At 37.4% G+C, this 24,162-nt stretch overlaps 2 protein-coding genes across 2 annotated transcripts in view; both read right to left on the bottom strand.

Annotated features, from left to right (window-relative positions):
• Positions 1-17,084, bottom strand: part of LOC146332279 (serine/threonine-protein kinase 4-like) — a 39,452-nt gene extending 22,368 nt beyond the window's left edge. The window contains exons 1-9 of the mRNA XM_084741129.1: positions 16,632-17,084; positions 9,978-10,058; positions 7,939-8,067; positions 5,969-6,083; positions 5,554-5,718; positions 4,614-4,781; positions 4,290-4,427; positions 4,073-4,204; positions 2,421-2,619 (exon numbers count right to left, since the gene is read on the bottom strand). Of these exons, the coding sequence (XP_084597255.1) occupies positions 2,421-2,619; positions 4,073-4,204; positions 4,290-4,427; positions 4,614-4,781; positions 5,554-5,718; positions 5,969-6,083; positions 7,939-8,067; positions 9,978-10,058; positions 16,632-16,675 (1,171 nt within the window). The 5' untranslated portion in view covers positions 16,676-17,084. The remainder of the gene's footprint in view (positions 1-2,420; positions 2,620-4,072; positions 4,205-4,289; positions 4,428-4,613; positions 4,782-5,553; positions 5,719-5,968; positions 6,084-7,938; positions 8,068-9,977; positions 10,059-16,631) is intronic.
• Positions 17,085-18,870: 1,786 nt separating this feature from the next.
• On the bottom strand, positions 18,871-22,799 carry cox6c (cytochrome c oxidase subunit 6C). Its single transcript, XM_084741117.1, has 4 exons — positions 22,669-22,799; positions 19,944-20,057; positions 19,159-19,291; positions 18,871-19,002 (listed from the first exon to the last, which is right to left on the bottom strand). The coding sequence occupies exons 2-3, from the start codon at positions 20,046-20,048 to the stop codon at positions 19,166-19,168; spliced, it is 231 nt and encodes a 76-aa protein (XP_084597243.1). The 5' UTR covers positions 20,049-20,057; positions 22,669-22,799; the 3' UTR covers positions 18,871-19,002; positions 19,159-19,165.
• Between the last annotated feature and the right edge of the window lie 1,363 nt (positions 22,800-24,162).

Raw genomic sequence — 24,162 nt, 5'->3', positions numbered from 1 at the left:
ACATTCATTTGGAGAATATATCAGTGAAAAGGGTACTACAATGTGTAAACCATGTTTGTTGTTAATTACTATTTTTAGTTGTTACTATTTTTACAGTGGGATAAAAAAAATGTACCATCTTGAATTTTCTTTTATGTGCTGAAGTGAAACTTTGCTACTTGTACTGTTACCTGTTACCATCACGGAACTTGCTTAAGGTAATTAATCACACAGGAGGTGGTAAATGTATTACGGCTGACAACCTTTGATTGGTCATTATGTGTTTTCTGTCCAAATTCTCATTGGTCAGACAATCGCTGGTGTAACTTTAATAAGGAGAGAAGTGCTTCTTAATCCATTGTTGTTGAGGGTGGGACACACACGGACCTGATGTGTTTTATTTCAGAGTGATAGGCTGTTTACTGAACACTTACTGGCTCCAGACTAATAGACACCCTGTCAGAGAAACAGCACAAATCACTACATCAGCTCTGACCTCAGAAGAGCTGGGGGGATAAAAGTTTATTTCTGATCATAATGTGTGTTGATTTTATCAGTGAGGATGGCTGATAACTGATAGATCAATATAAGCTGTCTGTGACCCGACGTCAAACTTAAAGCTGTAATTTTTTTCATGTTTCATGTTGAATTAAAGCTTATTTTGCAGGTTATCCTGTAATTTGGCACTAGCATGTTGTGAAGGTGGCTATACTCCCACAAGATGAGACCATATTGGACTATGTGACATAAATATAATACTGAGGGACGATTAAAAGTCTTATTTGAAACAACTAAATAATGAGAGTAGGTTGGATGCTAACAACTCTTTTGGATGTCGCTTTTTGTGGAAGCTTTTACTGCAGCATGAGCTGCGTTAGCTTTGTTTGTATATAGGAGCCCGTGTGACTCTTGTCACCAGCGTGTATGTGTGTGTGATGATGCTGTATGTAATGCTAAGTTTATTTGATACACATACCCTGAAGGTAACGCTGTAGCTACATGTGTAAAAGAAATGGTCAAACTGCAGGAAATCATTTGCTTGGCAACACCCTGTAACTTTGATTAGCACCATTTAGGCCTCCATGTAGAGTTCACTCAGTGCACTGTGGCTGATTTAGTTCATACAGACATAACATGACAAGGTTTTGTTTGATTGACTACAGCTTTATAATGCCTTCATTACTGACTTAGAAGTTGATGACCTAAAGTGAGGTGGGAACTCCAAACAAATTCACCAGCCTCTGTCTTGGTTACACAGACTGAAAAACACCAACAGCACTCTGGTCCAGGGGACAAGAGGTCATAACCACTAATCTACAGACTCCTTTCCACCCTGAAAAACATTTTTCAACTTTTGGTGAAGACAAAAGGTGAGAACAGAAACAACTGCGGAAATGATCAGCCACTGTTGCTGGTGGACCTGCTGGCTTGTAGCACACGTACATGAAGATAAAGTACAGTCACACACACACCCCAAATTGATCCTCCAGTTCACAGGTAAGTCGAGGAACCACCCTGTGTGTTATGGCCACAGTGTGCCCTCTAGTGGATACAAAAGAACCTGCACAGCTGAACTTTTAAAAACAGACTATATCATACACACCACATCAACAGAATATTTCTCTGTTTGTGTTTCTATGTTCTGGAAAAAAAATGATCCCAGTTAAAAACATTTACTGCTAGAAATGTTAAACAGCTATGGACTGTTGCACTTATTGAATCTCTTTGATTAAGAACATCAGACTGTAATTATAACATCTATTTTAACTAACTGAACTTGATTTTCATTGGCTCTTGATGGTCAGCAGTGCACAACAACTACAGCACTTGTTCAGTAATATGTTTGATATGATTAGACCAACTCCAAACAGTGTGTGGACAAATGGTGGCAATTTAAAGGGCGGGTCCATCATTTTTGGGGTTTTTGAGGGTTTTATTTCAATCTTCAGATTCTCAGTAGTATTCATTATGTGTTCATTTTGGCATCAAAACGCTATGTTTCTGAGCTGTGATGTGACGTAGGTGTCTGCATGATGACATTGTTATATAAACCCCCGAGATTGAGGAAGCAGCACATAAAATATGGGAGGAGAGCATCAGCTGAGTGAGCGTTTCCATTTGAAAAACCCAGAAAAGAACAAAGATGGAATCACCCTTTCAGTGACTTAGAATTAAATTCAGACCTTGAATTTCAAACACAGATTTACACTCTATCAAAAGGGCCAGATGAGGTGACAATCATTTGTTTTAAATAGTGTCAGCATGTTCCTCATCAGCTGGTTCCTCTTACACTTTTTTCAGTAAACTAGAAGTCAATTCCTCATCGTTTGTCATGATGACCTATATTTGTGTGGAACATCTCTACAAACATACATCTGCAGAGGATTCATTTATGACACACATGATAAACACAGCATGAGAGTGTACCTAAAGGGTCTTACTTTTCATAGTACCAGCTTCTTCCTCATCCTCATCATCAGAGTTGATGACCATGGTGCCCAGTTGTGACTGCATGGTCCCCATGTCGTCGTGTTCCACCATAGTCCGTGCCGTACTACCCAGTGAACCCGCAGCCCGGATGGTTCCTGAGTCGCCGCTTCCTGCCCGCACCATCGTCCCCTGGTCCACCTCATCCTCGTCCTGAAACACAGACGGTAAAACAACACCTAAATAATAACACATCGAGTGAACACTAATCATGACGTGCTTTCATGTCCTGTTTCTTACAGAGCATCTTCTGTCTGGACACTAAACCCACAAAAATCTGAAAAATTTAAAGTAGATTTTCTCAAGTCACTAAAACAAAAATATGTATGAATCTAATATTTTTTTGTTTTTCTTCAACCTCTTTGATTGTTTATATTTTCTTGTTGTTGCTATTTTTTGGTGACAACTTAGTTTTTGTTTTTATTACAAGCTACAACTGTATTTTCACTAATTTCTGATCTTCATATTTGGCCTTTTGCCTTTTCTTGTTTTATTAATACATCTAATTCTTCTTTTGATTTTGTTTTTTTCACTCTTATGTTTTCCTGTGGGCCCCAACAAAAAAAGCAGCTAATTTAATTTTCTGAATCTACAACTACTATCAAGAGCAAATATCATTTTATTAAAATGTCAATTTGTTTAAGTGTGAAGAGTTAAAAAATCTGCTGCAAATTAACTATGATTGTCATTATCTCAATTAAAGGACAAGTGTGTAGGATTTGGTGGCATCTAGTGGTGAGCTTGCAGACTGTAAACATCTTGCCTCACTTTCCCCTTACAAACATGTAAGACAAACCACAGTAACCACAAAAGACGTGGGAAACACAAAAAGCCAGAGTTTGGTTTGTCTGCTTTCGGCTCCTGGAGTAACATGGTGGTTCCCTCTGAGGAAGAGGACCTGCACCCTCTGTGGATACACAGGTAACAATACCACAACAATTCTTGGTGATTATAGACCAAGGTGTGGCCTCGAGCCACAGATCTGATGACTTGAGACTCTACGTTAATGCTGCAAATCTGACAGCATCCAATCAAGTTGCAGCAGACAACCATGAAGAGCTAAAGTTACTGTGCTCTACTGATAAAAAAATGATACCAAAGCTAATTTCATAAAAAAAAAAAAAAAAAAACCTGTGGGTCAAAAATTACAGATGGCGACGCAACAACTTCCAAATTTGTTTCACATTTTAAATTGCATGAAGAACCTAAGTCGAGGCTAATATTAGCACAGAAAGTTAATTCTTAGGTAATGCTAGCTTAACAGCTTTGTAAATTTTCAAACAAACGAGGCTGGAAATTCACTGTTACATTACGACTTCAGAGTCAAAACTGAAAGTTTAGGACGCAAGACTTAAGTGCATGGACGTGAAAGTTACCTGTGATGAGTTCTAGTTACTTGTTTTATAAACTTATTCAGGTAAACGGATGTAGTTGAGAGCTTGTTGTTTTTCTGTTGGCATTTTAGCGTGGAGGCAGAACATTTTTCATCAACATAAAAGAAAATTTTGCATCAGTTTCAACTTCTGTTCTCCACCACAGCAGACGACACCTTCTCGATTCAACAGTTTTACTCCTATTTCATTATTATGATTGTTGTTGTGTGTACCGAATTGTCATCATCCTCTGCATCCTGTTCTCTCTGTTCTGCTTCTTCCTGTCTCTTCAGTTTGATCTCCATGGCGTCTGTGATCAGGGCTCTGAGGATGGAGTTGGGCTTCGCTGACTTGATGAACGGATGCTGAAGGGGAGAGAGAAAGATTAAATTCAAGAGAAAGGTGCAAACACATTTTTAAATTTCCTTAGAAGCAACTGAAGATTGTTACCTGTAACAGCTGCGTGGCAGTTGCCCTGTTTTCTGGGTTTTTCACCAAACACTGGCTGACAAAGTCTCGAAATGACTGAGACCACTGATCTGGGTTCCTGAATGTTGGGGGAGGGTTGGTGGGAATCATGAAGATGGCCTGGAAGAGGAAACAAAATTCAGTACACCCAAGACAAGAGTGAAGCACTTACCATAACTAATAATACATTTTTCCCCTCACAAAACATCTCTGCACACAAATATACAGTAATTTGTCTTTACAAACACTGAACGCCAACACAAGCTCTTTCATTCACACACAAAGACACTGTACAGACTCTCTCACCCTCATGGGATGTATGTCAGCGTAGGGCGGTTTCCCTTCAGCCATCTCTATAGCTGTTATCCCCAGAGACCAGATATCAGCCACACAGTTGTAGCCGATCTCCTGTATGACCTCTGGAGCCATCCAGAACGGTGTACCGATGACCGTGTTTCGTTTCGCCATGGTGTCCTGACAAAGGGAGGAGGAGACAGAAAATGATGGAGGAGAGATCTGGTCATGCTGTCACTACTGGTACAAAAATGATACCTGATACCTCTTTCAATTCCACGACAAAAAGAAAAACAGAACTAGGTACAGAAAAAATGATATGCTTTGCTATTTTGCTATGCTTCAAGTCAAACTTCCAGCAGGAAAATAAAGACTGAGCTGAACTGAGGTTTTAAATGAGCCCTTGGATCTTTTCTTTTTTATAATTTCAGTATTTTCAATACTATTCATGGTTAGCATTAGGGATGTTAATGATTGATCATCAATAGTCAATTAAAATGTATTACTCAATAATTAATCAACAGCCTAGAAATAGTTGTAATTGGACCTCATTTGACATTGTTTTGTCTGGAAAGTTAAACTTAAAATGAGAAAACAAAATGAGAACAAATGGAAATGTGTATTTTGCATCTTAATAATTAATTAAATATCAATTGTTCAACTGTCAGTTAAGAAGAAGGCAAAAATTTTGCAAACCTGGTAATGATGTATTGTTTTAAACAATGTGGTGTGGAAAGGTATTGAAGGTACTTTTGACAACTTTACTGTGGAGAACTTCTCAAGATGTCAACAAAACAAAACAAAAGGACACAGGATATGTTTACAGAAGATAAGTGACTGATGTTGCACGACCCGACACACTGCTGCATCTATTTCTCCTCTCTCACTAAGCAAAATAAAATAAACACAAAGTATACATACATACATACATACATATTGAATTTTCACTCACTGTGAGTTGTCCAGCAACTCCAAAGTCTGCCAGTTTGGCCTGACCCTCTGTGTTCAGCAGGATGTTGCCTGCTTTGATGTCTCTGTGGATTTTTCTCATGAAGTGAAGATACTCCAGACCCTTCAGGGTGGACTGCACGATGGTGGCTATCTCCTCCTCTGTTAGCTACAACACACACACACACACACACACACACACACACACACACACACACACACACACACACACACACACACACACACACACACACACACACAATGAGTGACATATCAAAGTACTGTCAGTTACATCAAAGTATGCAAACAGACACATAAACACACACTTCAGTACAGTAACACTCACTTACAGATATACTCTGGGCTCTATACAAACTGTGTACATGAGTGTATGTGTGTGTGTTTGAGTATTATATTACCGTTTTGTTGCGTATTCGGATGATATCAGACACCGATCCAGCTCCACAATATTCCATAACTATCCACAGGTCACTGTTTTTGAAGTAGCTGCCGTAGTACCGCACTACATGGGGACTGAACACACAGAGATATGATGAGATGACAGTTAGATATACTGTTGAAGACTGTGGTCATTTTTTATTCATTTCAGCCAGTTTAGTTGGTTGACTACAGAGCATTGTCATCCAACCTTCCACCACACTATCAGTTATATTTATTTGTATATCAACAACAAGACAAATTCAAAGTACTTTAAACAGGACATGCAAGGCAAAAGATATGAAACAAAACACAAGGCAATATAAAAACCTACAGTGAAGCACTGCACTGCAGTACAGTGCAGTGCAAGATATGAATAAATGCTCCCAAGTTTAGCTTAATAAAAGGCAGTGGCAAACAAAAGTTTACGCCCCAATATAAAGGAACAGAGGAGTGGGAGTTTGTTGCAGAGATGTGGAACATAAAAAATGAATGCAGCTTCTTGTTTAGTTTGAACTCTGAGGACAGTAAGCAGATCTGATCCCAGAGGTTGAGATGATTCATTATTACAGCGCAGTGGATCAGAAATGTATCTGGACCAAAACAGTTCAGTGTTTTATAAGGTGAGTATCTGGACTGAAGATAATATGATCCCAGGGCTCAACAACAGGCCTCACCTGTTTACCTGGGGCAAATAAAATACATGTCGGGCAAGTAAATCTGGCAACTTACTTGGCTGGCAGGGCATGTGGTTAAAAAGACAAACTATTTGATAATATGTTAAGATTTCTTGTTTTTCTTTGTTATCATATCAAACAGAATATGTTTGGGTTTTAGACTGACAAAATGAGACATTTAAAGACATCACATTGGGCTTTGAAAAACTAGGATGGACATTTTTCGCTAAAGAAAAACAGTTCAGACCTAAATTAAACATGACAATTAACTTAAACAGTCTTCTTGATGTGGCGACTGAACTGCAGCATGACATGGCTGCAGCTCGTTAAAGGAAAAGCTCACAACTTTTCAGGTCTGTCTTGAAATAATAATCAGGTGCTCACATGAACATTGCACAAAGTAGATACCAATAATATCTTTCAAGTTCACTGTCATTTTAGAATAAAAGTGTTTCCCTTGAGCTGTCAGTACTGTAAAAAGTATCTGTTTCTTTCTCTTGAACTAAAACAGCTGACAAATATGTGGAATAAGTTTGTAATTTAAAGGACAAAGTCACAAACAGCAGTAAAAGTGTAGCTCAACAGTATCTTTTCCCGCTGTGCTGACTAATGTGCAACATTCCTGCCTTGAAGAGGTTGTGCAAAAGGTGTTTGTGTTTGTGTTGTACATGTCATAGTTTAAGACTAGTTTCTCCAAACAATAAAATGAGGCATGCTGTTTCAAGCTTTTGGTTTTACTTTAAAATTACCATCAGGGAAAAACATCTGATTACTTGGTAAACCGAAGTTAAGCTACTGGTCTCATAGAGCGACACAAGTCATCACCACACCTAACCAACATTCACAGCATTATGTAAGCCGAAAAAACTGGTTTTAAAGCAAAACTGAAAGCTTCAAACAGTTTGTTAAAATCTCTCTGCCATTGTTGGGAGATTCTTTTCTCACACAAATAACTTTGCTTCCTTGGTACATTTACAGCCACAATCAAAGACACTGTGCTGCAGTGTTTCCCCTAAAGGTTTACTGTAATAACAGCCACTTGGTTGGGAGGAGTTGGGGATGTTCGCTTCTGGGAAAACCCCAAAAATAACCGAACGAGACTGTTTGTTTGATGTCTGATTCCAAGTCTGTGATAATCTACAGTTCGACAGAGGTAGCTAACCTCTGCAAAACGTGAGCGGAAAACCTCCAACAACATATAGTGCAAAGTTTTGTCACATTAGTGTTGCTGAACGTACACATTTGTTTTCACATAAAACCATTCATACATGTACCTGTTACACTGCTGCATGATGGAGATTTCCTTGATGATCTCCTGAAGATCAGACTCCACAGGAACTTGTTTGATGGCTACAATCTCCCCAGTCTCTTTATAATTAGCTTTAAACACACAGCCATACGACCTGCAGAGACACAAACAGAGAGTTTAAACAGGTTGTGTTGATGTTGTGAATGGACCTGTGACCAATAAAACACTGGTCACACGTCAGTCTATAAGCAACCTGATCTTGAGCTGGCAACACTGGATTATACACTTGAATCTCAATGATATTCTGAATTCTCTGTAACTTAAAAGCAGCACAAATCTTTTTTTTTTTTCTGAAATCCTACTGTCAACCAACAAATAAAACTCATAAACCCTATGACAATAACAACTATTACTTGTTAAAAGTTTCCATGTAGCACAATTGTTTTTATTAAGCACATGATTTGAGTTACATTATTGCTTTAAACAAAATCAACTACAGCAGGAGTAACATTCGAAGAAAACAGGAGGAAAAAAATGTTTGTTCATTCATTAAGTCTATAATGGAGACAGAATTTTCTCTGTAGCCGACAAATATTCATGTATGTGTCTGATTCCCAAAATGTGGGCCCATCATCTTACAGTCATCGGAGCTGTGATTAAATGTTTGGACGGGCCTCAGAAGTTTTTCAGATTTCAAACTGGGCCGTGACATTCTTCAGTTTGGGACTGACTGATGAAAGTGGTTAGGGTTATTATTATTTTTACACAAGTTTACATTTGAATTTTAAAATGACCATACTCATCATACACTGTGAAATCAACATTTGTTTCAAAATTATTAAGTTCTCTATTTTAAATATTACAACATTCTCATTGACTAAAGCTTAACTAAACTTGACACTAATCCCATGATCAAAAATGTGACAAAGTCAAATCTACCATATTGACCTGAATATAAGAAGACGACATCTTTGTCTTACATTTAAAAAAGTGGCGGTGGTATTATATTCAGGGACAATATATTTATACAATTCACAACAGCAGATACTTATTCTTCAGTAGAAAAGGCAAATGTTTGTCAGCCCTGTAAGTTTTTATTTAGTCCAGTTGAACTTATAGGAGTCTTTGAATGAATGTTGTTTTTGGTGGAGATAAATTTGTGACGAGTAAAAATGGGTCTTAAGTGTGTCTCTACATCTTTACTGTCTTAACTTAAGTATTGCATGTTTCACTTTCACAACAGAAAAGGCTTCGAGGAGGACTGCTTGTTAATATCTATTAAAACAGGTGTTGGAAAAGATTTTCTCATATTCAGTCCAATATGATGTGTTTTACTTAAAGGAGTAAATCAGGATGTGGAGTAAACCTGAATGTGAGCAGCAGTCAGTGCAGAGGTCTTCCTTTATGCTGTTAAGCTGCTGTGTGTTACACAGGTTTTATGCATGAGGAAGTAACTATCAGTTGTGAACATCTGTCACTTTGTCCTTTCCTGTAGCTGCTCTGGATTATTCTCTCACCATTTTCATTTTCACACATCTTCTGAGTTTGATCTCACCTGCACAAACTAAGTGAAAGTGTAATAATGCTCAAAGGATCCAACAAACAACTTTAAACAGACCTGGTGTGAATATCAGTCTCATTGACATCAGTGTGGATCATGATTGGCTCGTGTTACAGACTGAAACTACACACAGAGTGCGAGCTACAGTCACTGCAGGGTTTTTAATAGTGCTAGCTGTTAAAAAATGACAACAGTAACACACACGCACACAGCCACAGCGTCAATCAGCCGCTCAGAACAGGAAGTGCGTTGAGAAACAGGATATGAAGAGGCAGTGTTTATGTTGATGGGCACCGGAGAAGGGAGGAGCTGAACGAAGCGGGAGAAGAAATGAGACAGAGATCGAAAGAGAATGAGTGACAGAGAAAGTTTGGAAGAGAGAAAGAGGAAATACGAGTTGATTAACACAAACACTGAGATCCCATTTAAATTCAGACAGACAGAAATGTGGAAATACAGGCGTTTCCATCAATCAGGACTGTGTCACCCATTGTCTGACTCACCCTTCACCCAGCTTCTCCAGGACATCAAAGACTTCCTCTGGCTGCTTGGTGAGACTGTCCTCACTCAGCTTCTTCAACTGTCTGTGAGGACAGAAAGACACAGGAGATGAAGGTGGTGAAGAATGGACGAGAGAGGAGACTGAAGAGGACACTGTACCTTTTCAGTTAGGGTTGTAACTAACAACTATCCTCACTGTTGATTATTTTCTCGATTAATCGATTAGTTATTTGGTCAATAAAATGTCAATAAAATGGTGAAAATTGTCAATGTTTCCCAAAACCTAAGATGACATCCTCAAATGTAATCTGAGGAACAAGATAAATGAAGGTAAATGAAGGAATTAAACGGTCAATAACACCAACAGATATTCTTGTTTCAAGAGTCAGAGAGTTACCAACATTATAAATATTAGCCAGGCAGAAGATTTAATTCATCCTCCTTTTTCAGGTGCAGCCGTTCACATCTGCTGTCTCCTGGAGTGTGAGCGGAACAACAAAATGCCTCCAGATGTTTGATAAGCCAAGATAAAAATAGTCTGCGTATACTAACAAAAATAGATCTAAACGAGTCTTAGATGCAGGCTGTGATAAGCCAGTCTTAGGATGACTACAGGAAGACAGAAGGAAATATCAAATTAACAAAATCAAACTGCTGCTCCACTTGTTCTGACTGTCTGATTGTAGAAGCCTGTTATTTCAGTATTTAAGTCTCCCTTTTTCCCCATATGTACAATGTTAGATATTCCTGCCTTTTCGTGACAAAAGCTTGTAGGAAGTAACAGAAAATGTAGTTAGAGAAGAGTGGAGCAGGTGAATTAAGGATTTATTTTGACCAAACAAGAGTTGATGATTGTTGGAAGAGTGGACAGACTAACAAAGACAGTTTAAGTGAGTTTTAATGTTGAGTTTAAATGTGTTTTTGATGAAGGGTTAATGAGCCAATTAAGCTCATGTTAGTTTGGTAAAAGAGAGAAAGTTAAATTCAGAATGTGATTGGTTGTATTTTTTCTGTTTAAAAAAGGAAAATAGCTGTGAGATTATTTAATTTATTCAAAGTATGCGGGTTCATTTTGTTTATTGGACTCAGTGAACGTACGCGACCCAAATGACAGAGGTGACATCACTCGATTCAATATATCAGACTTCACACAGCTCCCTCTGGAGACACCAAAGGCTTTAAACTTTTTTCACATATACAGTAGCCCTGTAAGCAGACTTTAATGCTTCAACTTCACATTTAAAGATGAATACTGCATGCTTTTCTGTTTTCTATCTACCAGTTACCTGGGATTATAGTTACTGTTGTTGCTTTTTAAAACAAATTAGTATGCTTGAAGAAGAAAAATGGAAAAGGAGAAAGAAAAAGAGAGTGCAAATCTGAAATGCTCTGAAACCCATCTGTCATCAACCAGTCTTTTTATTTATCTGTCAGGTGGTCAGTTGATAGCAAAGCTGTGTCAATTGGACTTTCTTTAAAGGCCCTGGGTTATATTTTATACTCTGTCCAGCGCAGCCGTATGCCAAACTGCTCAGTGTATCAACCTCAAACCACAAGCCACAGAAGAAAGAGAGAGAGAGAGAGTTGAGCATTGAAATGCTAATCTTCCGGAGCAGCCCATAATCTGCATTTCAAGTGGACTCTCTGAACTTCTGCAAATGCCTGTGTGTATCTGCTGTGGCTCAAAGCGCTGGACACACCAAGTGTTTACATTTCTAAATATAAAATGCTCAAAGTTTTTCTTGTTTCTGTTTCAAGTTCGTCTGTCATACTTCCAAGAATTCTGCCACATTTCCATTGATCCAACTCTACAGTTAGTATCTGATGGTTATAATACTGTTCCTCTATCATACATGAGTCAGTAACACTGGTAAAAATACTAAAATAAAAAGGAGCCATTTGAATTTTTGGATGACAGTAATGTTAATTTACTAAAATGTTAAACTGTGATATAGAAAAATATCAATGTCCTGGCAAAAACAAAGAATACCATTTATATTACAACTCTTAATCTATGGATGATTTAAGCCACTACAATGAGTTTTTAACTGGTTATAAAACACTAGTTAATTTAATGTGAACACATGCAAACAAGACCATCCACAAGAAGACTGGCTGTTTCTGCCTGGTTATTCTTGACTGTATAGTTATTCTACCTGCTGCCAGATTGAATTCTCCTTGAAATCAGATAAAACAAGCTGTGTTTACATTTTTCAGCAGAAGTTACAGTTAGTATGTTATCCTGGTAAAGGGAGACGGGACGAACAGGATTTTTATTTAGATAATTTTATTTCTGATGTTATATTTTGTGGTTATTACAGAGGAAAAAACGTCACTTTGGTCTCAAAAATCAGCAAAAGATTAAAGTTCCTTGTTGTAGCTTCAAAACAAATAATATTAGTGTTTGAGAAGAAGCTCTTCAGACATTGAAAAGCACTGAGGGATCAGTGCCTATTATGGCTGCAACTGAGGATTATTTTCATAGTCGGTTAATTGGTTGATTATTTCCTTGATTAATTGCTTGATACTTCTTTGTTTTAAATGTCAGAAAATCGTGAGAAATGTCAATCAGTGTTTTCAAAACTTGAGATGACATCCTCAAATGCCTTGTTTTTCTCACAACTCAAAGATATTCAGTTTGCTGTGACAGAGGAGTGAAGAAGACAAAAAAAATGTTCATATTTAAAAAGCTGAAATAAGATCATTTGGACTTTTTACTCAAACCGATTAACTGATTCTCAAAATATCTGGTGAATAATTTAATAATTGATAAATCCCCAAAACTTCTTTCCATACATTAAGACTTAAGTGACCAGACTGAGGTACAGCCACTGTTTAACTTGACTCTTTAAAGGCCTGGAAGAAGCTGCTGACTGATATTTTGGGCCATTTAAGCATTCAATCCCCCCCCCCCCCCCCTTTTTTTTAAATATCGCTTTACCTTTTATTAAAACAGTTTGGGCGAGGCGTTTCAGGATGCAAACAAATTAAATTAGGTATATTCGATATCTAAATAAAGCTCCCTCAACATAAAGGGATAAAAAGATGTAAAACCTCCTACATCAACTTCATGAGGAAACAGTGGAGGAGTGAGTCGGTATGATAATAACAGAGCAGTGTGTTTTACTGGCATCCTCCTGATAAGTGGACAGAATAGGAACTCTTCAGTTCCTACTGTCAATCACAATGAAACAAACTGAGCAAACAAACAAGTTTCTAAACTAAACAATAAACTGGCAGTACACCTCTTTTAATGACCCTCCTGTCACAACTTTTCAATGCATTATCATCAAAAACTTGGCTTGTTTTTAGTGTTATTTTCTTACTTTTGTGTCACCAATCACCATACTAATAATTTTCATGGATTTCTGATCTGGATTAAGCATTTTGTGGAGTGTCCTGAAATCTTACGTTTGTCCTGTTGTAGTCTTACCTTCTTATAAAAATAGAAATTATCAATATATTTGGTTTATTTGCTTAAATAAAACACATATTTTCTCTTAGAGCCCAGCCAATAAGCAGGATTCTCACAGTTTTAACAGCAGAGATCACACACACACGCACACACACACACACACACAGCAAAAAACATTTATCTACTGAGTCTACAGTTTAAGTAATCATCTCCTCACTAAATTGCTCATGAGGTAAGATGTGTCATAATCTTACCACCTCCGCTAAACAATTTCCTGGGGGAAATCCTGACCAGGGCGGCAGCTAATGATTAGGCTGATATTCATGAATGTTTGACCTGCCAATTGTTTTTTGACTGACTGTTTTTTCCCTCTAAATTTCTTCTTTTATGCTTTATGATGCCTCATATAATGTGACTGTCTAGCATTGTGTAGCATTGTACCCGAGACAAATTCCCCCTCTGAGACAATCAAGTTTATTCTATTCTATTTTGTTTGATTAATATTTTTAAATCAGACTGATAGACCCAGATATTTAGTTTGCTATCCTGTATAACAGACGTTTTTTATTTATGGGAATAATAGCTGCTAATTAATTTTCTACCAGTGCGCTTACACTAATCATGAGGATTAACCCGCTGGTGAAAAATCCCAACAACAGTAAGACCAAAAACACCAGGATGATTTTGAAGTTAGTACACTGTATTCATATAATCAAGAGTTTAAACACAACACATAATGAACCACTGCCACAAATCTTTGCATGTGTCCTGATATCACAGTGTTGATTCAATATGTGCTGCGATTCTATAAGTATTGTTTACGATTTATTGTGATTTTTTTTTTTTTTTAACATACCCGAGTAATCACACACCACACATGTGAAGTCAAATGGATCCATTTCTAAAGATATTATTAAAGCGATGCTTATTTTTGTCAGCGCGTTAAAAGAGACTTCTGATTATGAGTTAGCATCCAGCTAATGGACTAACTGCTAGTTAATTATATATATAAAAAAACTGATTCTGCAATCCAAAAAAAATCAATACAGGAATCATAAAAAAGAATCACTTTCTTCCTCCAACATCTGATAAAACTGGTCTTAAAAAATTACAATATCCTAGAAAAGTTATCATGACAGGTCTATTTATAGTCTTGTCTTGGATTAAACATCTCCACAGGAGCGGTGTTGCACACATGACAGCTAACTTAGTCACATACCAGAGTACAAACTGACACACACAATGCAGGGATGATAAGTCTCAAATCCATTATTTATACTCCGTCTGATTCAATTCAGCTGTTCCTTTATCTGAACTCTTTCCGCTGCCCTAATTTTTCTGCCACAAAACCTGCTGTGGTCTCTGATGCCGTCGCCATGGAAACCCATCAGACAACCTGTCAGACCCATGGCTTTAAACACATACAACACAACACATGCAGCTGACTGATGAACGTGAATTACTGAGCCTCTGTGCACTCAGAGCTGATTCAGTTTAAACCTGTAGAGATTAAAGCAGCTCAGTCAAACAGAGTTAAGGCATTAAACTGGATCAGCTGAGCTTTGACAGTGACAAAGCTCAGGGATTTGACACAAGAGATCAAGAAACATGCTGACTCAATAAGAGGTGGACTTGTGTAACTTATAACAGGTTTTTATCCACTTCTACTTTTTTATGTCCAAGAAAAGAATGAGACAGAAACTAGACCAGTTACCTGAACACTGGCCTTTAATGGTATTTATACATCTAGATTGTTTTGGTGTGAGTTGAAAGGTTTTGGAGAAATTGGCTGTGGAGATATCTGCCTTCTTTCAATATAACAGAACTAGATGGTACTCAGATTCTGGTGCTCAAAGCATCAAAAAATACATTTATAAACTCAAAAGCATTGTCTCTTTCCAGAAATCATGACCTAGTTACTCAAGATAATCTTGAGACCTTGTGAGCAGTTTCATGTAGGAACTATTTTCTGTCTGCCAAACTACATCCACTAACCGTGCACTGGGCAGAAGAAATCATGCACCTACTCATGGATGAGAGGCTCCTGTTCGTGACAGTGCAGGATGTTATCATTAATTGTGCTCTCCTTGGATGAGCTGTAACCTCCCCTCCTCTTCCTTCTGCACAGTGATTCGGTTGGAAAGTTTTGGCAGAACGAAAATAGTCCCTTCATGAAACTGCACGCAATAACGTCTGAGGATTGGGGTTGCTCTGATACCGATGCCAGTGTCAGAAAATGCCTCAGATACAGACAGCAGGCATCTGTGCACTGATCTGATACCACATGATTTATTGGTACTGAAACAGGACCCTGCTACTTCCCAATGAATTCCCCTATGTCTAATTTTCTGGTCAGTGGAGAAGAGAAACGGCAGTTTTACTTCGGCATCAGATCGCCTTGCAAATTCCATGTTTTTGTAGGCAGCTTGTGGCAAACAGAAAGTCCCCGGAGACATAGTCAGGAGAAAAATAATCCACTTGATTCTGCATTTCCCTATCAAAGTTTCTCCAGAAGTTCCTGGCTGATGCTACATACCTGACTGATCAACCATTAATACTGTAAATACCCAATAGATTTATCAATACATGTCAATCTAAACATTTGAAATGGTTTCAATACAAGTTTTCTGCAGTATCAATATAACAATACCAGCTGCACTTCCTCACTCTCTCTTCAAATGCACTTTTTTGGTGCTTAAGAACAACAGGACTAGTGCCATTTAGTCCCATTATACTGGAGAGAGGGCAGACAGCTGATATCTCCAAAACTCTGCAACTCACACCAAAACAATCTAGATGGATAAATAGCACAACAAATAAGAGAAAAATGATGTATTTTTGATTTGGGGATGAGCTGTCCCTTTAAATCTAAGGCTCTCGTGGAAACCTGAAGTGTTCTGGTAGTAACCTCAGCTTCATGACAGCTGTCATAAAATATTAATTAAATAAAATATATTTCATTCACAGAACAGCACAACTCATGAAGTCTGTGTTAAGACAACTCGAGATGAACTCAAGAGAAGAACTTCTAAAGATGATTCAGTTTTACATGATTTTCTCAATAACCAGCCTGTTTTCTTTGGGACTCAGTTATATAATGTAACAAGCAATGAAGTGTCTATGAGCAGCTATAAGGCTTCAGATCTTCAGCCCACCACCATGTACCTTCACCCAGACAGCAGACAGATAAAATCAATGAAGATGTCAGATATCAACCCGTGTGTTTTTAGCTTCACGTTACCTGCGAGGGTGATTCCTCATCTGTACTTTGTCCTTGTTCTCCATGTTGTCCTCTTCGGTAAACTCGAGAGTCCTTTCAACCGTCTGTGGTCAAACGTGACCAAGCTTGTCAACGTTAACAAACCTCACACTCACAGCGAACAGTAACAGACCTCCGTCTGCTAGCTCGCTAACTGGCTAACAGCAGCTAGCACGGCAGCTAGCACAGCAGCTAACAGCCGTTAGCCCGTCGGTTCAGTTACAGCAGCGTCTCTCTGGTAGCCGCCAAAAACACACCGTCCGTTTATCATTTTGTAAGACGAGATCTACACACTGAACAGACTTCTCCCGGCTGCCGTATCCTCCCCGCTGGGATCATCCTCCTCCCGTGTCCGGACAACTTTGGACTTGTTTGACAAACCGCCTGGCAGCCGCTGTGACATCCAGTTGAACAAACCAGGAAGAGTAGTGAAGACGAGTGGGCAGGAAGGCGGTCCAGACAAAGACTGCAGTGAGGGACACCGGCAACAGGGGGCGACACACACTGACAACAACATCAACTGTGAGTGCACAAAGGTTATTAGAGTAAACTAAAACTAAACTAAAACTCATTATGACGTGGCTTTATTTAACACTCGATTCTAATTGGTCAGTTACAACATTCTAAGGTCCGTTACTTCTTTATAACAGACCGTTGCTATGAAGAACAATCCGTTGCTATGGACACAGTTCTGATCATAGACTGTGAAGGAACAATAAAATCATTGTTGAATCAACAAAATCATTTTTAAATTAAAATTTTGTGTCACATTAATGGGTGCCATTTTTTTGTAAGTAACCATGTAATAAGCAGGATAAACATACAGTGAGCAGATCATTATTGCAGGACTCTGAAAACAAACAAACAAAAAAACCCCAAAACGATGCAATGCAGAAAGGAAATTTAATTAGCAGACCTTTTTTCACAGCATCCTTATTAATATAAAATAGTAAACACAGGTGTTACCAGTGGCATTAATTAAGGTCTAGTTCCAATTAGTGTAGCAGAGCCTTTCCAGTGAAACAACATGCACAATAGCAGCATCCTGACTCTGTTTGACCTGCATGGAACAAAATCTTAATGAGTATCCTTGGTAACACCTGTGTTTACTCCACTCTTGCATATCAAAATGGCTGCTGTGAAAAAGTTTTATTCATATAAACAAACAAAAAGAAATTTGCTGTTTGAATCTGTTTATTTTCATTGTATCACTGGTGTACACTATTGCCCAACAATGCACAAAGGTAACACACTCACAGCTGCAAAAATTTAATTAATAAAAGATTTTAGTGCAGCACAGCTCCACAAAGATCTAACAAAATATAAAATGGTGCCGTTTTTACTTGTTTTCTGAATTTATGCATTTCTTTTATGTCCTGTTTTTAACACCATTATGTTGTTTTTAGAGCACTTTTGGTTGCGTGTAATGGATGAAAGGGACAATACCAATAAGTTATTGCAATAAATCTTTGTGTCAAGTATAATTGGAATTCCAATTCCAATTAGAAGACATACTTTGGGGATAGTTTCTTGATGTCTATCAATAATAATGTTATAACAGATGTATTTCAGTGTATAATAGAGTGAAATTTCTGGTTCTGGTTTTCATATTATTTTTACCAGTACTAACTAGAAAAAACAACAACATATTCAACACAAAAAAATTGTTTCTTACTGTACACTTTTAATATGCTGTATGGCATTAGAACACACTACTTGTTGTGAATGTTGTCAGTGCTGCACAGCCTGGACGTTCTTATTCCTCTATTTTAAGTTTTAATAAGAAATAAGTCAGCTTGATGTAATATTTCGCACCACTATTACACAAACAGTACATAATCAGTTATTATGTAATAGACACTGTAGCATATAAGGCACTAAGAAGTACGAGAAACCTTTTCCACTGCAGCCAATTTGACATTAAACAAGAGTCAACAGATGTTTGCAATGACACAAATCGCGATTCAATTTAATTCAGGTCAAACAGTCAAAGTGCTGCTGTTCTGCATGTTGGTTCACTGGAAATGTTCTGCTACACTAAATGGAACAGGATCTTCATCAGTGCCGACAGTAAAACCTGTGTTTATACTACTATATCATATCAATATGGCTGTCGTGAAAAAGCCATATTGGATTATTAAACAACACCAGATTATTTGAAAATGTACCACTAGTGTTTCAAAAAAAAGAAAAAAAAAACAGGACAAAGACAGAGGGGCTGTTACATTAATATAATATTTTATTTAGAGGAACAAAACAGCATAGCGATGTTCACATCTAACCAGTAAATAATATCCAAGGGGCGAGAAGGAACTTCATCCTCAGACCAGGAATGAACCACGGTGAAGAAGAGCTGGAGAAGGAAACACGACAATCAGATACAGAAAGATTCAACTGGATGCAATACTGACATGTTTACAACATGATCTGAATCTTGCACTGAGTTCTGGCACTGCATGAGACTCTCAATAAACTTGAACTTCACTTCACAGATGTTTTTGTGACTCACAGGGGTCTTACTCCCCGGAGGGCCGCACGCTCTCAAAGATACCAGCTTCTCTCATGGCGTTGAACTCTTTGACGGCGTCGTACTGCTTGTAGAAGTCAGCGTAGGCCTGTTTCCTGGGCTCTGTCACTGTGTACTGTGAGAAACAAGAGACATGTCTTAGTCTGTTTGCAGTTTAAATCAAAATCACAAAAGAGGGCAGAGCTAATATTCTCAAACAGAGGAGATCTGTGAGTGTTTCAGACAGTTTTCCTGCATTTTGTCAGCAGCCATTTCAAGATCTACGACTGGTCAAATGATGATGGGGGGGTTCAACATGTAGATTGTATTACATTCTTCAGGTGTACCTAACAAACTGACAACATAGTATGTAATAATTTGGTCAACAAAAACTACTAAACAGCAACAATTTCAAAACAATTTCTTGCTTTGGAATTTGTCTGCTGAGGTACAGGTTGGCTAAGATGTTGATATTTGTTAACAAAACTGAAGTAGGGCTGAACAACTTTGAGAAAATACCTGATTGCAATTATTTTGGCTGATACTGAAATTTAGATATGATTTGTGATATTAGAACGTTTACATTTTATTAATATTCTCATTTTCATGCAGAAACATCCACAGCAAGACAATATTTATTTAAAACAACATTTTGACAAACAGTTTCCCTTTTCAGCAATTACTGTGAATTTGAAGCACTCCCATCATCATGTCCATCAGGTGACATTTTTTAATCTGAACAGCTTCATCAGAATGATGGTTTTAGTGCATTTGTCTCCTCCTCTCACCTTGAACGCAACTGCAGTCACGAGAGACAGAGTGAAAGCAATGGGCAGGTGAAACCTCAGGCGCTTTCCCAGCAGACCCCTCATCACAGGCTTTGGCAGAGACATGGTGGATCACTAGTAGGGGACACAAAAAGACAAAAATCAAGAGATCTGTGCAGTCAATATTACAACACCAAACCACTCAGACACAGAATGACTGGACTCGCCACTAACTGTACTGTACAAGTAATGGTGAAAATTCTGTCAAGATGTTATCATATGAGTTGCAGATTACAGATAACAGCTAGCAGAGGTGATGTTGTCAATGACCTAAGATTCTAGTTAAAATGGTAAATGGACTACACTGATACTAGGACTGAAAAAATATTTAATTTCGATTATTTTGACCGATATTGCAACTGTGATAAAATTTGCAATATTGGAGGTAATGATCATTTTGACACTATTCTCATTTTGATCGAAAAACAAGTCAAAATGACTATGGTGTCATTTTTTTAGCAGGACTCTGAAAGAAATGAAGATTTTTGTCTATAGAATCTGATTTGTAAGACAGGACATCTTTGCCTCATGACATTCATTCAAAAGTTTTTTGACACACATTTTGCCTTTATCAAATATTGCACCTCCTGTGATTTTAAAAAAATGCAGAAAGCCCAATTGTGATTTTGATAAATTTTGGATTAATTGTGCAGCCCTAACTGATAAACTGCTTTTCTACCTTAAGGTAAATAACACTCTTTACAACAAGCATCAGCCTCACACACACACACACACACACACACACACACACACACACACACACACACACACACACACACACCTCCAATGTAAGGCACTGTCTGTCTAGTCTATCAGGAGCAACTTGGGGTTCACTGTTTTGCCCAAGGACACTTTGTGGACGGGAGGAGACGGGGATCAGTCAGCCAAGATTAGATCAGTTAACATCCCTGGATTTTTGATCCCAATACTCGGATCAATATTTGCAGGTTTTAAAAAGTTGATAATGACATAAACTCATTGTTTTTCTTTTAAAACATGAACACTCTCAATATGGACCCTTGTTTGTTTTTATTGTGGCGAAAATATTCACAAGGTGGCGCATTTTACAGCTTAAAAATGAACTTATCAGTGCTCTACAGTGGAACATATATAATAGGGACACTATTTCTAAATTTAATCAGACCTAGTTTGGTATTATTGTACTGCAATTTCTTGTTACCTGTCAGCCAACATTATCAACAATGTATCTACAAGTGGTTCATTTATGGATCTACCTCTGTTTAACAAAGAACATTATATTGGTTTCAAGTTTTGCATCACAATTAAGACACAGGAACGCAGCAGTGTTTTCCATCTCATTCTGTGTCAAGAGATTTATTTCAATCATATGCTCTTTAATTAAAATGTTGCAAAGTGTCACACATTATTGCCTGAGTAACAGTTTGACACAACTGACTGTCCACTTGTTTTCTGCAGTGACTGTGGATGAATTTGAGATAATGAACCCCTGAGTTTGTCAAATCTGCAGTCAGTGTTCTAAGTTGAGGTAAATGAACCTGTGAAGACATTTCATCTGTGTCCCGCAACTAAGCCTGTCAAAAGTATTGATACTTAAATGCCATGTGTTTAAGACCTCAGAATATTCATTAATAATATTATTGATTGACCTCAGTTCAGTCTTTTTGTAAACAATATTATTGTATGTCTACTCTACATATTTTAATATATTTTAATGTCCAGCTGTGAGTGACTGCTTCTTCATGCCTGGCCATCATTTTCACATTACACATGATTTTTTAAAGATCATATCATCTTCTTCCGACTGAATTTTGTGTGAAATAGTCCAATAGTGACGTCCTAAATATCACAAAATTATGAAAAATTAGTTAGTGCATCACATGAACTGATCGTGGATTTTCTTTGCGACATGACTTTGCAAACATTCAGGCACTGGCTGCGTCCCAAAGGTCAATTTAACTCTACTTACCTCGAAGTAGGCAAGGCATGTTTTTAAAATTCTGATTGAACTACATTTTATTTTCTTGAAACACTTACAGGACAGTGTTACAGTCAGATATCTTGCTGTGATTAATAACATATTAATATTGACCGACAGAACTAAGCAATGTGTCCCTGACGGCAGAGCGCCATCAAACACCGTTGCCAAGTCAGGTCAGCAACTGTCGTGGGACCTTAACTTCCTGGAACATGTGTCCTGTATTACACGGTAGTATTACACATTATATACAAACCGTCAGTTTGATACTAACAAATATTAACATGAAGGGGACACAGCGAGTTATAGCGGTCATAGTTGTGGTGTACGGTCAAAGTAACATAATGTCATACACAAAATCCGATAGTAAAAGCTTCATCTCATCGTGTTATATTAGCTTTTTTATTCATTAAAATAAATGCAAAATTAAAACATCGTTACTAACGTACTGCAAACGTAGCACTGTCGTTTCATTTAACGTTATAGTTAATAAAGGCAGCGGGCTTTCAGTTAGCATTAAGCTAATGTAGAGTAACGGACAGACAGCAAGATAAGCTAACATTAGCTAGCTCGACACAGCTAAGCTAACAGGCTGCGACACAAGAGGAAGGACGCAAAATTCCGGAACAATGTTCAAACCCGGAGTCCATCGCTGATCTGAAAAGGCTATAAGCTATAATGTGAATTCAACACACATGTCTTAATAGTTTAATTTGATGGAATACTCACAAGTTGGACCGACGACCTTCACAGAAACCGCTAACACACAGTTCGACTGCCTTTCTCTACCGGAAGAGACTCTACTGGAGCCACGGAGGAACAAAATTAAATACTGAGAAAGCGAAGTCATGTCAGGGCAGCTGAGGTCATGGAAACCGAAGACAGGCTGCATTTAAACAAACAAACTCCTGCGTTTAAATAGACGAAACAAGTATTCAGAGTGACAGTATCAAAACCATATATACGTGTTTGTATATTTAATCATGGGTTTTTATCAGTGGTCGACATACTGTACAATGTTGACGTATTTGTTCTTGACTTTAGTATTTACACTATGTGTTGTCTCCACGATATTTCATATAGAAATATTGTACTTTTTACTGCACCACGTAAATAATATTTTATGATGCAGCACTAGTAATTCATACATTTGTACCCTTAATAAGTCAAATTGGTTCCACACAGACAAACTATAACATTAAAATGAACTAAAAATCAGCCCAATATAATATTCTATAATAATGTGACACTGAAATGCGCCATTTTTCATCACAAGTACTGAGTAAATGAGTAATATTACTTGTAATTGGATACTTTTAGACCATAGTATTTCTACTTTTACATAAGAAAATACATACCATACATGCCATCATGGTATGTATACCATTAGGGTTGGTTGTTGCAGGTAACTGTACATATATTCCAGGGTTGGAAGGATTACTTTAGAAATGTATTCTGATACAGTTACTATTTACCTGTGATGAAATGTAGTCAGTAATGTAATTAGAATATCACAATATTAAAGTAAAGTAACTTGATTACTTTCCATTACTTTTGGATTACCTGAATATAAAATATGGTGAAATTGTTTAATCTAATATAGTTAGGAGTTGCAACTAATGATTATTTTCATCATCAATTAATCAGTCGATTATTTTGTCGAGTGATTGGTTAGTTGTTGGTTCATGAAATGTCAGAAACTGGTGAAAAATGTTGATCAAAGTCTAAGATGACGTCCTCAAATGTCTTGTTTTGTCCAAAACTCAAAAATTTTCAGTTTACTGTCAGAGAGGAGTAAAGAAACCAGAAAATTATCAAATTTGGACTTTTTTAAATTAAAATATGACTCAAAATGATTATTTGATTATCAAAATAGATGCAGATTAATTTAAGAATCTATTAATAATAGATTAGTTGTGTTTTATGTGTAAAAGTGTTTTGAGTTTGCTGTTAGATTTATTATTTTGTTCACTTGTTCCTTCCTTTGTAGTGTGCAAATTATTGATTTATTGATTGATTTAAAGTAAAAAAAAAAAAAAAAAGGAATAATTTTTCACTGGAGGCCATGATAATGAATTGGCAGCTGTGTGTACACTGTGCATCTCAGTATATCGTTTTTTATAATAAAATTCTAATCCTACTAATAATCCCCATCTGTATTAAATGTATCTGTAATTTGACTGGATCTTTTTTAAAATTTTTAATTGTAATGGAATAGTTACC

The sequence above is a fragment of the Lutjanus erythropterus genome, chromosome 2 (genome assembly GCF_056507025.1).
Source record: "Lutjanus erythropterus isolate fLutEry1 chromosome 2, fLutEry1.hap2, whole genome shotgun sequence".
In the NCBI taxonomy this organism is placed as follows: Eukaryota; Metazoa; Chordata; class Actinopteri; order Lutjaniformes; family Lutjanidae; genus Lutjanus; species Lutjanus erythropterus.
The sequence above is the reverse complement of the archived record's forward strand: the minus strand, read 5'-3'. Positions and strand labels throughout refer to the sequence as shown.

What these genes read in the sequence shown, in the direction of transcription:
- cox6c (XM_084741117.1), bottom strand. Translation starts at nt 20,048, where the DNA reads ATGTCTCTGCCAAAGCCTGTGATGAGGGGTCTGCTGGGAAAGCGCCTG. An exon ending in TGACTGCAGTTGCGTTCAAG is followed by an intron (nt 19,292 to 19,943) that starts GTGAGAGGAGGA and finishes TGTTTCTCACAG; the next exon opens with TACACAGTGACAGAGCCCAG.